The sequence below is a fragment of the Tachysurus vachellii genome, chromosome 22 (genome assembly GCF_030014155.1).
Source record: "Tachysurus vachellii isolate PV-2020 chromosome 22, HZAU_Pvac_v1, whole genome shotgun sequence".
NCBI classification, from domain to species: Eukaryota; Metazoa; Chordata; class Actinopteri; order Siluriformes; family Bagridae; genus Tachysurus; species Tachysurus vachellii.
In genome coordinates, this window is record NC_083481.1 from 3512627 (window position 1) to 3525000 (window position 12374).

At 40.5% G+C, this 12374-nt stretch overlaps 2 protein-coding genes across 3 annotated transcripts in view; one reads left to right on the forward strand and one right to left on the reverse strand.

Moving 5' to 3' along the window:
• Positions 1-136: 136 nt before the first annotated feature.
• rpn2 (ribophorin II) lies at positions 137-10055 on the forward strand. 2 transcript variants are annotated; one of them, XM_060858186.1, is made up of 17 exons: positions 137-254; positions 1089-1276; positions 1364-1459; positions 1587-1762; positions 2303-2378; positions 2549-2683; positions 3083-3259; positions 3837-3955; positions 4155-4260; positions 4654-4745; positions 4834-4948; positions 5453-5647; positions 5751-5837; positions 5959-6054; positions 6435-6510; positions 6659-6788; positions 9498-10055. In XM_060858186.1, the coding sequence occupies exons 1-17, from the start codon at positions 242-244 to the stop codon at positions 9508-9510; spliced, it is 1890 nt and encodes a 629-aa protein (XP_060714169.1). In that variant the 5' UTR covers positions 137-241; the 3' UTR covers positions 9511-10055. The 2 variants fall into 2 exon arrangements, with proteins under 2 accessions (XP_060714169.1, XP_060714168.1); XM_060858185.1 differs by lacking the exon at positions 9498-10055 and adding an exon at positions 7635-7701.
• Positions 10056-10268: 213 nt separating this feature from the next.
• ghrh (growth hormone releasing hormone) overlaps positions 10269-12374 on the reverse strand; it is a 5629-nt gene continuing 3523 nt past the window's right edge. Inside the window, exons 4-6 of the mRNA XM_060858346.1 lie at positions 12233-12337; positions 10693-10824; positions 10269-10376 (exon numbers count right to left, since the gene is read on the reverse strand). Coding sequence (XP_060714329.1) covers positions 10304-10376; positions 10693-10824; positions 12233-12337 — 310 coding nt within the window. The 3' untranslated portion in view covers positions 10269-10303. The remainder of the gene's footprint in view (positions 10377-10692; positions 10825-12232; positions 12338-12374) is intronic.

Genomic DNA, 12374 nt, shown 5'->3' on the forward strand with positions numbered 1-12374 from the left:
TACAGGGGGGGGGGTCTTATGACTTAATCAGTCAACGCTTCGTTCAGTTTTGTGATATAGGTTATATATTAATGGGATATTTCCAGGCAAATCTGTTATTTTTGTATTATTATTTTTAATTCAATAAAATTTGTGATTAGACAAACTGTGCAAACGGATCCCCCTGTTCCTTCAGTCTAAATAGGTTCCTCTCTGTACCGGAAGTCTCGCGAGCGGTATTGGTGACGCTGCATACAGCGACATGGCGCTACTCCGTAAGTCATTTAACTGAGATTTCGGTCAATTTACAAAAATATTATACGTGTAATTTTTCTATGATGTGCGTTAGCGCTCCATTTGTCCTTCCCTGTTTGCACGGGTCCTTAAACAAACGGTTTTTTGTCATTAGTTAGCATAATGCTAACATGCTAGCTGACTAGCTTGCTAATTAAAATTAAAATTAAAACGTGTCTTTTTTTAACCATAATTTTTATCTTTTTTTTTTTTTTTACGGTTTTTGAAAACCGACATGACCTCCAATCTGCAATATTTTTTAACACATTTATTCTCATTTCTCTGCCATCATTGTAAATAAACTAATGCTGCTTTAATTAAAATGAGCTTTTATTTAACACATAATGCACTAATTAGGGTTTAAATCCATTTTAAATCACTTATAATGCACTTATTTAGTAGACAGTGAGGTATTTTCGTGTCCAGTATCCTGAGACTAACTTTTGACAATCTGTCATGTGTTGAATCCACAGTCAAGTTCAAGTTTTGCTTTGTTATCAGTTTATATGAATCAATGATAATACTAACAATAGAAATTAAATAAAGCAGCGCAAGGCATATGTCAGATAAAGTGCAAGTGCAAATGAGCAGACCAATGTTACACAAAGTGACTGGTGCATGTCATCGTATGTTAGTGTGAGGGGGGGAGTGGAAGAACCTGTGGGGTGGGTTCATAGATCTATGAATGCAAATGCACAATAAATGGCAGGATTTGTGTAAAATTTCCCAAAGAATGAGAACTTGTACAGTATTTTATTTATTTATTATTTATACAAATTATTGTATTTAATGTGTACATGCATGCGTGTTGAAAGGTTTGGTCAGCATTCTGGTCTCCTTCCTGGTTTTCGGAGCCTTGGCCCTAAACCCCACTCATCACCTGACTGCTTCGGATGTGGAGCGTCTTCAGGGTTTTCTGGAGCAGCCCTTTACGGATCTGAAGTCAGCGTACTTCTCGGTCGTCGGTCTGAGCAAGCTGGGAGAAGATGTGCCCGACTCGGACGTGAGCTTGTATAAATATGACAGGGATTTCATACTGACACACTGTTATTGCCTGTCTGTTAACATTTTATATTTTTTATATCTTTAGGAGGCTTGCAGCTTCATTAAGTCCAACCTGGATACTTCCAGCATCGAATCTCTGTTTTATGTAGCTGAGGCTAGTCAAGTGCTTTCCTCTTGTGAGGTAGGAATGTAATTTTATTGTTTTTTTAATAAGTTTTGGTGTAAACTGTCTAGTGAAATAAGGATAACACTTTTTTGTTTTTTTTTTGGTCTGGGTTTTAATTTTTGTTTTTAAATTCGATTTTCAGATCAATGTATCGAACGAGACTCGGGACTTGCTCCTCGCCACCGTAAGTGAGGACTCCACCATCTCTCAGATCCACCAGGCTGTGAGCGCTCTTAGCTCTCTGGGACTCCCTCTGGCATCGCAAGAGGTGGTCGGTGCCCTTAAAGCACGTATCGCAAAGGAAGACAATGTCATGGCGTGAGTAAATGCTCGTCTTGTTTTTGGGTTTCGTTGTGTATATGCAGACTGAATATGCAGTCTGTGTGGAAAAAGCTGGCTGTAGCCTTTTAAAAATGAACCAGTGTGGCTTCTGTTTCAACATATCCATTTGCACACATTTGTTATTTAGCTGAAGGTATCTCCTCACCTTTATACCTTATTTCTGTTTTCACAGATGTTCATAGAACATCTTCTATTTTCTAGTTTCTATTTTGTTAACCCTCTCTGGTTTTGATTAGTGAACTACCAAAATGGATTGTTTAGGAGCTTAAAAACGTAACCACTTTGAATTGTCTTGTAAACTGATACTTTACCATTAAACAGCAACTGTTGTCACAAATCAGTCATGTTAGTCACTTATTCAGACATTTATAAACAAGGAATTATGTATAACTGAATGTAGAATAGTGGAGCGTGTGGATGGGAAGCAGCACTCGTGAAACAGGCAGCTTGGTGTTGTCACTGTCGTTTTTGACTCTGAAATCAGCTAATATTCTTGCGTTTCTTTCGTCTACACAGCATCATACAGGCTCTGCAGGCTGCCTCCCGTCTCTCTCAGCAGGCTGAACTCGGAGATATCCTGGAGGAAATTGAGGTAAGATGACTAAAGTCAGGCTTTAGGTGGCGCCATAGTACAGGTTTAAAATTTCAGCTTGAGTCTTTTTTATTTATTTTTATTTATTTTTTTAATGACGAATGCTTTCTTTCATTCTATTGCTAGAATACATGTTTGATTTCTCTGACCCTGTTGTGTGTCACATGCAGGATCTGGCTGCTCGACTGGACGACCTGGGAGGTGTGTATCTTCAGTTCGAGGAAGGTCTGGAGGCTACTGCACTGTTCGTGTCCGCAGCGTACGCTCTGTCTGATCACATGGACGTGGAGCCTCCACTGAAAGAGGTGAGACTCCTCACTGCATGTCTTTTTATTTATTTATTTATTAATTATAACAGTTTGCCATAGATTTACAATTTGATATTTGTTGATGAATTACACAGCATAACTGAACAGAAAACATCTATAACAGAAGTTAGTTATCACCTGTTATCGCTTGTGATGTAGCAGCTACAAACCTCTCTTTACAGAAGATACGTTTTTAACCCATTTATGTGGTGCGTCCACCAAACAAGTCTCTTTTAAACAAGCTGTAGAAATGTTAATAGATCAAGCGTGATTTGCAGCGTAAATTCTAGGAAATGGAGCGATCACCTTCTGAGATGTGGGGTTTGATTCAGCAGCACTGTGGTAAAGGAATCACCTGAATGTTGAGGGAAATCTTTCTTTGTGGTGTTTTCCCAGGACCAGGTGATCCAGCTGGTGAACTCCATCTTCAGTAAGAAGTCGTGGGACTCTCTGTCTGAGGCGTTTAGCGTGGCCAGCGCCGCCGACGCGCTTTCCAACAACCGTTTCCACAAGCCGGTCATTGTTAAAGCTCTGGGCTCTGCATCGGTCTCACACAGCCAGCCTCTGCTGCAGGTACACACATCATTAACATGCTGGCATTTTGAGGATTTTCCTTTGGACACAGGGAAAACCCAGAATGCTACAAACATTTTATGAGGCATGGAATAGTTTGTAAGCCCAGGAAAAAAAATTAGTTTTGGATCGCGTTCTGTTTCCCTTTTCATGATGTTTAGGAATGAGAACGAACACAAAAACCGAACGCACAAAAGGTTAAAACAGTTCTGAAATTAGAACACAGCAAGAACTGGGGAAACGGATGTCAGAATAAAATCCTTTTACTTTCCCTGTTTTTATACCGTTCATGGGTTTAAAATTTGATCAACTGGTTTTGTTAATCCAGAACCTGTCCTTTCTGGTATCCGTCCACCGCGCGATTGTTTTTAATCAGTCCACTCGATAGGTGATGGATTTTAAAATACGTTTAATTTCTAATATACGGAAATATAATAGCGAATTTTCGTTTATTTTTATTTCTGTAATGTAATGGTAAAGATTACACTGTTACTGATTCTAGCTGTGTGTGTGTGTGTGTGTGTGTGTGTGTGTGTGTGTGTGTGTGTGCGTGCGTGTGGGTTTGGGTGTGTTACAGCTCCAGGTAACCGATGTCCTGTGTCAGCCTCTGAGCTCGGCTAACGTGCTGGTGGAATCGGCCACCTCTGTGTCCTCCAAGGCTGTAGTCCTGAGTCAGACCCCCTTCACCCTGCGAGAGTATGTTCCTGACACACACCTTCTCCCTGGCGTCTTAGTATTGTAGAACCTGCTCTAGGAAATTATTGACTCGACAGTCATTATTTGCTTCTGTTGCCGTGGTAACATTCAAAGTGCTGTAGTTTTGCGGGGTTTTTTTTTGTTTTTGTTTGTTTTCCTCCCCAGTTAAATATAAAAATTTTTGTTTCTTTTGTTTTAGTGACATCTTTGAGCTGAACTTCATGGCCAGCCAGCCTGCAAGCGGTTACTATCAGTTCTCTGTGGCCGTCACCGGAGACAGTCGCCTGGTGGCCAACCAAATCGATGTAAGCGGACTGTTTGATAATATGCGACGATAAACTCCGTCGCGGCGTAATCACGCTTCTGTGTTTTTAAAAAGAAAAAAGAGAGGTTAAAAACGTTCCCCCAGACGCTTTGACTCTTAATTGTCTAAATGACTGCTGATTCATTCCCCAATGAGGCTTTTAAAAAGCAATTATTTATTCCACATTCTGTCAAATTGTAAGGTCAGCTCAGATGGTCAGAGGTCAAACTCTTGTCTTTTGTAGACGTCTGAACCCTGAACAATACGCCGTCACATCATTCTGTTCACCACACAAAGCCTTTTCTCTTTAAACATGTCATAATTTTCTGGTCTCTGAAATGAAGTGTTCTGCCTCCCCCTTAATTATCCCCCCCCTCCACTCCTCCTCTGTTAGCTCAAGGTAAAAGTCTCTACCAAGGTAGCCATCAACAACATGGACCTCTCTGTGGTGGACAAGGATCAGAGCATCGGTGCCAAAACCACCCGGTGAGATCCTCCACCAACACGTCACATAAAGTTGATTTGGTTTTGCACTTATGTAGGTATATTAACTGATTTATTTATTTTTCCCCAGAGTGGAATATCCAAACAAAGCCAAGACCTCATTCTTGGCTGACAGCCACCAAAACTTCGCTATGACCTTCCAGCTGGTGGACGAAGCCACCAGAGTGGAGCTCACACCTCACCAGGTACGGCGTCAAAACTTACTTCCGGTTGTCAGTAAACAGGAGGGGGGGAAAAAACCTAACAAGGACCTCCATCATTTAATCAATCACAAAGAGGAAGTACCTTCAGCATCTCTGCTTTAAACACACACATTCTCTACTTTTAGACTTTTATTCTTTTTTCCTCCCCTCTTTTTTTTTTAATTTTTTGATTTTTCTCAGTTTATTTTTCCCTAAAAAATGAGGGACGCCAGTCAACATGGTGTCTTTCTTTGTTTCCTTCATTGAATGGGCTATACAAGAAGAGGAGCTTTATTATTTCCTGTATTTCTCTGCTACATTAACTGTTTAAGTATTTAGTATGGTTTAAATTTGATGATGATTAATAAGGCATGAGGACTCTTGGATATTCAGCGTCTTCGGCGATCGCGGTTGTTTCCTCAATAAAGGGAAACTTTAGCATGCTCGAATTTCACACAAGCTCGAACAGGTTTTAACGGCTGTATTCTGATCGCCGCCTGATCTCAGACCTTCGTAAGGCTGCACAACCAGAAGACGGGGCAGGAGGTGGTATTCGTGGCCGAGCCGGACAACAAGAACCTGTACAAGTTTGAGCTGGACACAACCGAGAGAAAGACGGAGTTCGACTCCATCTCAGGCACCTACACTCTCTACCTGATGGTGGGAGACGCCACGCTGGAGAACCCAGTCTTATGGAACGTGGTACGGAAACAGCAAACTATTGCAGTGGAGCTCCGTGTTAGATTGTGTTAGATTTTTGATATTTGTCCAACGTGACCTAAATGTTTCTTTCGTTTCTTCGAAGGCGGACGTTGTTCTCAAGTTCCTCGATGAAGAGGCTCTGACTACGATTCAGTCAAAGAACCTGTACGTTCCCAAACCAGAGATTCAGGTCCGTATTCGACTTATTACCTCATTATAACAGTGTTACAAGAGCAAAGTAAATGGATTGTAGTGAAGGACAATAGAAAATACTGTGTTGTTTTGTTTTTTTTCCCTCCTGTCTGCTTTAGCATATGTTCCGTGAGCCAGAGAAAAGACCTCCTACTGTCCTGTCCAACACTTTCACCGCACTCGTCCTCTCTCCTTTCCTGCTGCTGCTCATCCTGGTATTTTGACCGTTCTCTCTTCTTAATGAAATACTGCTTGCGTGATTATTGCAGACAAAATGAATTAAGGGAACAACAAAACGACCACAGATTGTTCTTTGTAGAGACGTCTCAGAAAGCACAAATTCTACACGTGTAAATTTGGCTCGAGTGTTAAACATAAGTTATTGAAAAGAAGGTTAAGTCCAAAAAATGAAAGGATTTGCACCCTTGGCTTGGTAACGCATCACTGTCTAAGCTATAAGCTTCTCGGGCATTTAATAAAATAAAGAAAGGTGGGGGAGGAGAGGGGGATGGATGGATGGAGATTAGTTGTGGTATCTAGATGGAATAATAGATGGAAAATAGTGTTTTTTCTCATTCTGTATTTTCCTGTGCAGTGGTTCAAGCTCGGTGCCAACATTTCCAACTTCAGTCTGTCCCCCAGCTGTGTGCTGTTCCACGTTGGCCATGCTGGTGAGTGCATGAAATTGGGCATCGGGTCAGATTTTGGTAAAAGAGATCACGAGAAGAATCATTTCTGATCTTCGGCTTCGTGCCACAGGACATTTTTACATCAAATACGTTATTGTTGTCGTTGTTGTTCATGATCTTTGTGACGCAGCCATGCTGGGCCTGATGTACGTGTACTGGACTCAACTGAACATGTTCCAGACTCTTAAGTACCTGGCCATCCTGGGAAGCCTCACCTTCCTGGCTGGGAACCGCATGCTGGCCCAGAAAGCAGTTAAAAGGTACAGCGTGATTTTTCTTTTCTTTCTCTTATTTCAATTCTGTCCGTTACCGAGACGTACATTTGTGCACCTTGTTCTAGTGAAGAAATGACAGATTTCCGTTCTATAAAGTGCTCCAATGCGACATTTACACTGTTGTTTAAATATCTATCTAATTTTTAGTTAGTGGCACATTTGTCAAAGATTGTGAAGGCAAAACCAGGCAGCTGGTTGAATAAATGAACTCCAGCAAGCGTACAGGATCACAAATATTTATTTATGCGCATGCCGCTGATATTTCGTCTGATTTAAATATTTCTTTCCTCCGAGCCGTGAAAAATCTTCCATCATCACGTTACAGCGAATCCCAAACTGCCTTTCTGTCAACTGTACAAATAATTACTCGCTAAAACACTGACGCTGTGCCTCACATCTAGAGCACGACGTACCGCTCCATGAAATATGGGACTTGACAGAAAATGCCCTAAGCATTCCTCCTGAATATAAAAGTATTAGCACCCTTGGCTTGATAATGCATCTTTTTTATTTTTTTTTCCAACACTGTATAATAATAATAAAGGCTTGAATATTAACTAAGGTACGAAAGCTGGGATTTCTTCTGGACCAAGGTGCCAAAACATTTATAAACACGGTTTTAAATGTTTTTTTTATTGCTTTCACTAGGCTGATTATTTGTGCCCTGCAGCACCAAGGGTGCACACACTTTTGCATAAAGTTGTAAATCCACCCCCTAAAACCCTGCTGTAACATTTCCTCTTTTTCTTCCTCTCTCTTCTTTAGTCAGTGCTCGATCCTGCTTTAAAACTCCTCTCTGTTCTTTCTTTCCCCCCCGTCCTCGTCCTCCAGGATCGCTGCTGAGCAGAGTAGTAGGTTGGCTAAGTATAGGAGTCTGCGGTGAAAGCTCGGCTTATTAAAACAAAAGCCCAGTCTCCCAGGCTGAAGTAAGGCTCTGCATCCGGAGGACAGCATGGTGTCCTTTTTACCACTGTAGTGCAAAGTGCATGACTGTGTGATCTTGTTCCGTGGCGTCATTCGTTCGTGAACGTGTTTTCACTTCAGCTTCAGCATTCAGCTCTCATCATCAAAGTTGGTTTTATAATCACATTTTGCTGCATATAGTCGCTGTCAGGCGGAATCCTCGTATCTCCAAAACCGTTATTTTTCAGGAAATTAAAAAAACGCCGTACCTTATCTGCAGTGCACAGGGTTTAGTCCGCGTTGCAGTGGATTGTCTTGCGCTAAATTCCTGTCCTCAGACGAGCACCAGAACTAGCGGGGGTCAAGATTTTTTTTCTTTGAGCCCAGTGTTTTGAAGACATTTACCTCAGAAGACGTGGTGATTCGTTGCGACTCTTATTAAGGAGAAATATGCCGCGAATCTGAGGAAGAGGTGGACAGTTGAAGTCTCCAATGGAGTTATGAGATTTGCGCTCAAGCTATTTTCAAGACTTTAGATTGGTTAATAACTTGTAAAAATAACAGACCCACGTGGGGACTGACCAATAGCATCGATATGTGAAAAAATATGAAATTGACCAAATTTGGACATACGAGGTTTCCGCCCGACAGCGACGATATGCTTTATGGACACCGCACGCTCAATTATTCATGGCTTCATTATTTAATCTCATGTTCGAATCTTTCGAAGCAACAAGGTAGTGTAACGAAGCGCTGTTTTTCTCGAACCCACCGAGTGTTTCGTTCCTCTTACGCAACCGCAATTTATTAACGATTACAACTTATTTATTAACGAATGAGACGTTTTTTTATCCTGTTGGTAAAAATCTGTGAATGATTCGAATTTTATGTTAATGCTACGCCGACGTAACACGTTTTTTTTTGTACGGATGAAAAATATCGTCTGTTGCACCATCGCCTTAAAGAACCGCTTCACCTCGTGATGGTGACACTCACTAACGTCACTTTTTTTCTTTTCTTTTTTTTCTCTTCCCCGTGAACGTTAAAAGTGTGCTATTGTTAGTTTTATCCAAACATGTTCGAGTGCATTATTTAAATAAATTTTAGACCTGCTGCTGTTAATAGAAAATGAATCAACTACTTCTGACCAATCAGAGTCAGGGATTCAGCAGCACTTTGTGTAATAATCTGCAAAACAGCAGTGAATCACAGACCAACCAAACGTACGAGTCGGCTTAATATATCTAATTAAAGACCACAGAGACGTGTTTTTTATTTATTTATTTATTTTTTTCCCAGAATATAAATGGAAGAAAAAATAAAACTTGCGAGTTCGTATCATGATGTCACAGCCGGCCAGAGCTCGTAGCCCGGAGAGCGAAATCGGTCGTGTTTTCTGTGTGGGAGGGTCTTATTCTCACTCACCTGTCAATCATGTGTGTGGAGGAGGTCCAATCAAACTTTCCTCAAAACCAGCGTGTTATTTAATTTCACAGGCTGATTTAATTGCTGGTGTTTGGAGCAATTGCTTTGTAAATATTAATATAAAACCAACTTTTGTGTGCTGCGATACTAAATGTTTTCCTTATGATTTGTGTGTTTTTGTTTGAAGCGGTAAAAAAATCGGGCTTCTATATTTAAATATATACAGTATATTTTTTATATATATATATATATGTGTATGTCCGTGGGCTGCAAGCGAAAAAGTGCACGATCGTTCAGAAAGCCGCTTTAAAACATTTATCCAGTTTTAATTCAGAATTCTGAACAAAGTTCTCTTTCCTCTTTCAGACAGAAAAGCTAAACGATCACCGAAAGCAGCCGTGAGGAGAACAGAGCTTCATATCGTTCTTGTCTTTATTTAAGTGAAGAAATCCGGCACGAAAGCATCATTTCCATGGACGTTAACTGACAAGGCTGTGACGGCTCATGGAAGTTTATCGGACCGTTCCCATTTTAAAAAAGGAAGAAAAAAAAAAAAATCGGAATCAAATCTGAAAAGACAAATGCAGTTTGGACGTTTTCATTGTTTTTTGTTTTTATAAACACACCCAGCTGAATGCACTGTAAGTGATCCATTGGGGTTTTGACTTTTTGATTGTCACTGATTTTGTTCAGGTGATTTTTTTTTTTTTTCTCACAGCAAGCTGTAAATATTTCTCTGTTGTGTTCATAAGTTGGTTCTCAAGGGGAGATTTGGATTTTTGCTTATCAGTTTTCTTTATATCTGTACGGACAACACACATGACCATTTTTACAGCTTGTTACCACACCGAACGCTCGTCTCACCAAACCGTGGTTTTGTAAAGAAAACAATTGAAAAAAAAAATAAAAAGAAAAAAACACAAATTCCAGTTTGTTTTGCGTTCTTTTCCTTATTTTTTACTCACCGATTTTGTGAAAAATAAAATAATCACTTTGCACGTCCCTCCTGTATTAGTTAGCATTTATTAGAATGATATAAAGCATTAGAACAGTTTGTCTCAGCTGTTCTGGTTTAGTTTTTTTGTTGTTGTTTTATTGTTGTTTTGAGAGAGAGAGAGAGCTTTTTTTTGCATAATCCAAACCAAAAGAAAGCAAGACATTATTTTCTTTGATTATTTTCTGTGCTGATTCTCTGGACACTTCCTGTTCATCAGCACACCACAATCACAGCCACTGCACTGAAGACTAGGGGGGGAAAAAAGAAAGGGAAAAAAACATTAATAGAAATAAAAAGTAAAGAGAGACACTGTGTTCATTCAGAGGTGGTGAAAACTTCTGTCTTGGTCCCTCTGAAGGTGATGTAGCCCAAATTATGGTTGCTTTTCAACCATCATTTAAATCAGAATAAAGAGTAATTTAGTAGTTGAAAGAGTCGACTCTTTTATGTGAGCTGAGTCAAACGAATCGACTCGCTGAACGGCTATTAACGTTTTTCATTACTTTTAATTTGGAGCACCCAAAGTAGCCGTGTCATCATTAGGTTTCGAATAAAAAAAGGTACCTAAAGCCTCGACGTCCTCTCTGCTGCTTCCTGTAACTGTGTTCCCTCTCGAAGGACATCAGGTCCTGCTTGTACGTGTCCTCAAAAATTCCCGCCTGCCGTTTTACATAGGGTTCAGATTCTGGCCTGCTTCTGAACAAACAAAAGTAACAGTCAGAATTTGTTTACGTTAGGTTTTTAGAAAGAATCATGACTGTGTTCCAAATGCATGCTACTCGTACTCAACCTAGTAAACAGTCTGTAAACTGTAAAAATAATTGCATAATTATGCCAAAATGTGCCAGATGAATCATATATCCCTAGCGCATCGCAAAATGTGGCTCCAATCAATCGGTCAGTCAATCAAAGTGACACACATGGTTAAAGTAACAACCAGTTTACCTCCAGATAAGTGTTATTGCATCATAAGATAAAAGAGCCAATCACAGCACATTATGCAAATGAATACAGTGGAGGCCTGTAGATATATGTGAGCATTTTCTGATTTACATATTGATTGAATCTTTATTTGTTTTATTTTTTTATGTCTAATAGTAGTTTTTTAGTGGAAACACCATAGCAAACATTACTTAATATATAATCTATGTATACACGTGGCCATTTTATTAGGAACATATGTACTGATCATGTGGCAGCAGTGTAAAGCATATAGTCATACAGATACAGGACAAGATCTTTAGTTAATATTCATGAGATGATTTGACGTGATGGGATGTGGTTGTTGGTGCCAGTTTGATTATTTCAGAAACAGCTGGGATTTCCGCATGCAACATCCAGCGAGTTGACAGGAAAATCTGTGGTCACTCATGACAATTAACCATTATTTCCATCTGTGGTCTATTTTGGTACAAAAGCATCACAGAACCTACAACACTTCAGATCTTGAGCCTAACAGGCTACAACATCAGAAAGCTCTGACTCCTGTTAGTCAACAGTCGAGACTTTTTCCTTATTCTGATGTTTGATGTGAACATGAACAGAACCTGTATGATTTTATGCATCGCTCTGCAGCCACATGATTGGCTGACTGGACCCCTGCCTGTATAATCAGATCCTAATTATTTTCCCTCATTTGTAATTAACTTTATTTAATTTAATCTAGGTGGGGCACGATGGCTTAGTGGTTAGCACGTTCGCCTCACAACTCCATGGTTGGGAGTCCGATTCCCGCCTCCGCCTTGTGTGTGTGGAGTTTGCATGTTCTCCCCGTGCCTCGGGGGTTTCCTCCGGGTACTCCGGTTTCCTCCCCCCGGTCCAAAGACATGCATGGTAGGTTGCTTGGCATCTCTGGAAAATTGTCTGTAGTGTGTGATTGTGTGAGTGAATGAGAGTGTGTGTGTGTGTGTGTGTGTGTGCCCTGTGATGGGTTGGCACTCCGTCCAGGGTGTATCCTGCCTTGATGCCTGATGACGCCTGAGATAGGCACAGGCTCCCCGTGACCCGAGGTAGTTCGGATAAGCGGCAGAAAATGAATGAGTGAATGAATAATTGAATCTGCTTAAACGGATAAATAATAACTATAGAGTAAACATCACTTTACCCCGATCCTTTTCCTGTAACAGTCTGGAGGAATTTTCTAGCAGATATTTGACCAAGAACCTTGCGGTAGCTGTTAGTAAAGATGGCGTCCGCGTGTCTCCCAGACCTGAATGTGAGTAATTACGAATTAATTCGAATTCGAA

Coding starts and splice junctions, on each gene's coding strand:
- rpn2 (XM_060858185.1), top strand. Junction 1,277..1,363: donor AAGATGTGCCCGACTCGGAC/GTGAGCTTGTAT, acceptor TTATATCTTTAG/GAGGCTTGCAGCTTCATTAA. Junction 4,261..4,653: donor TGGTGGCCAACCAAATCGAT/GTAAGCGGACTG, acceptor CTCCTCTGTTAG/CTCAAGGTAAAAGTCTCTAC.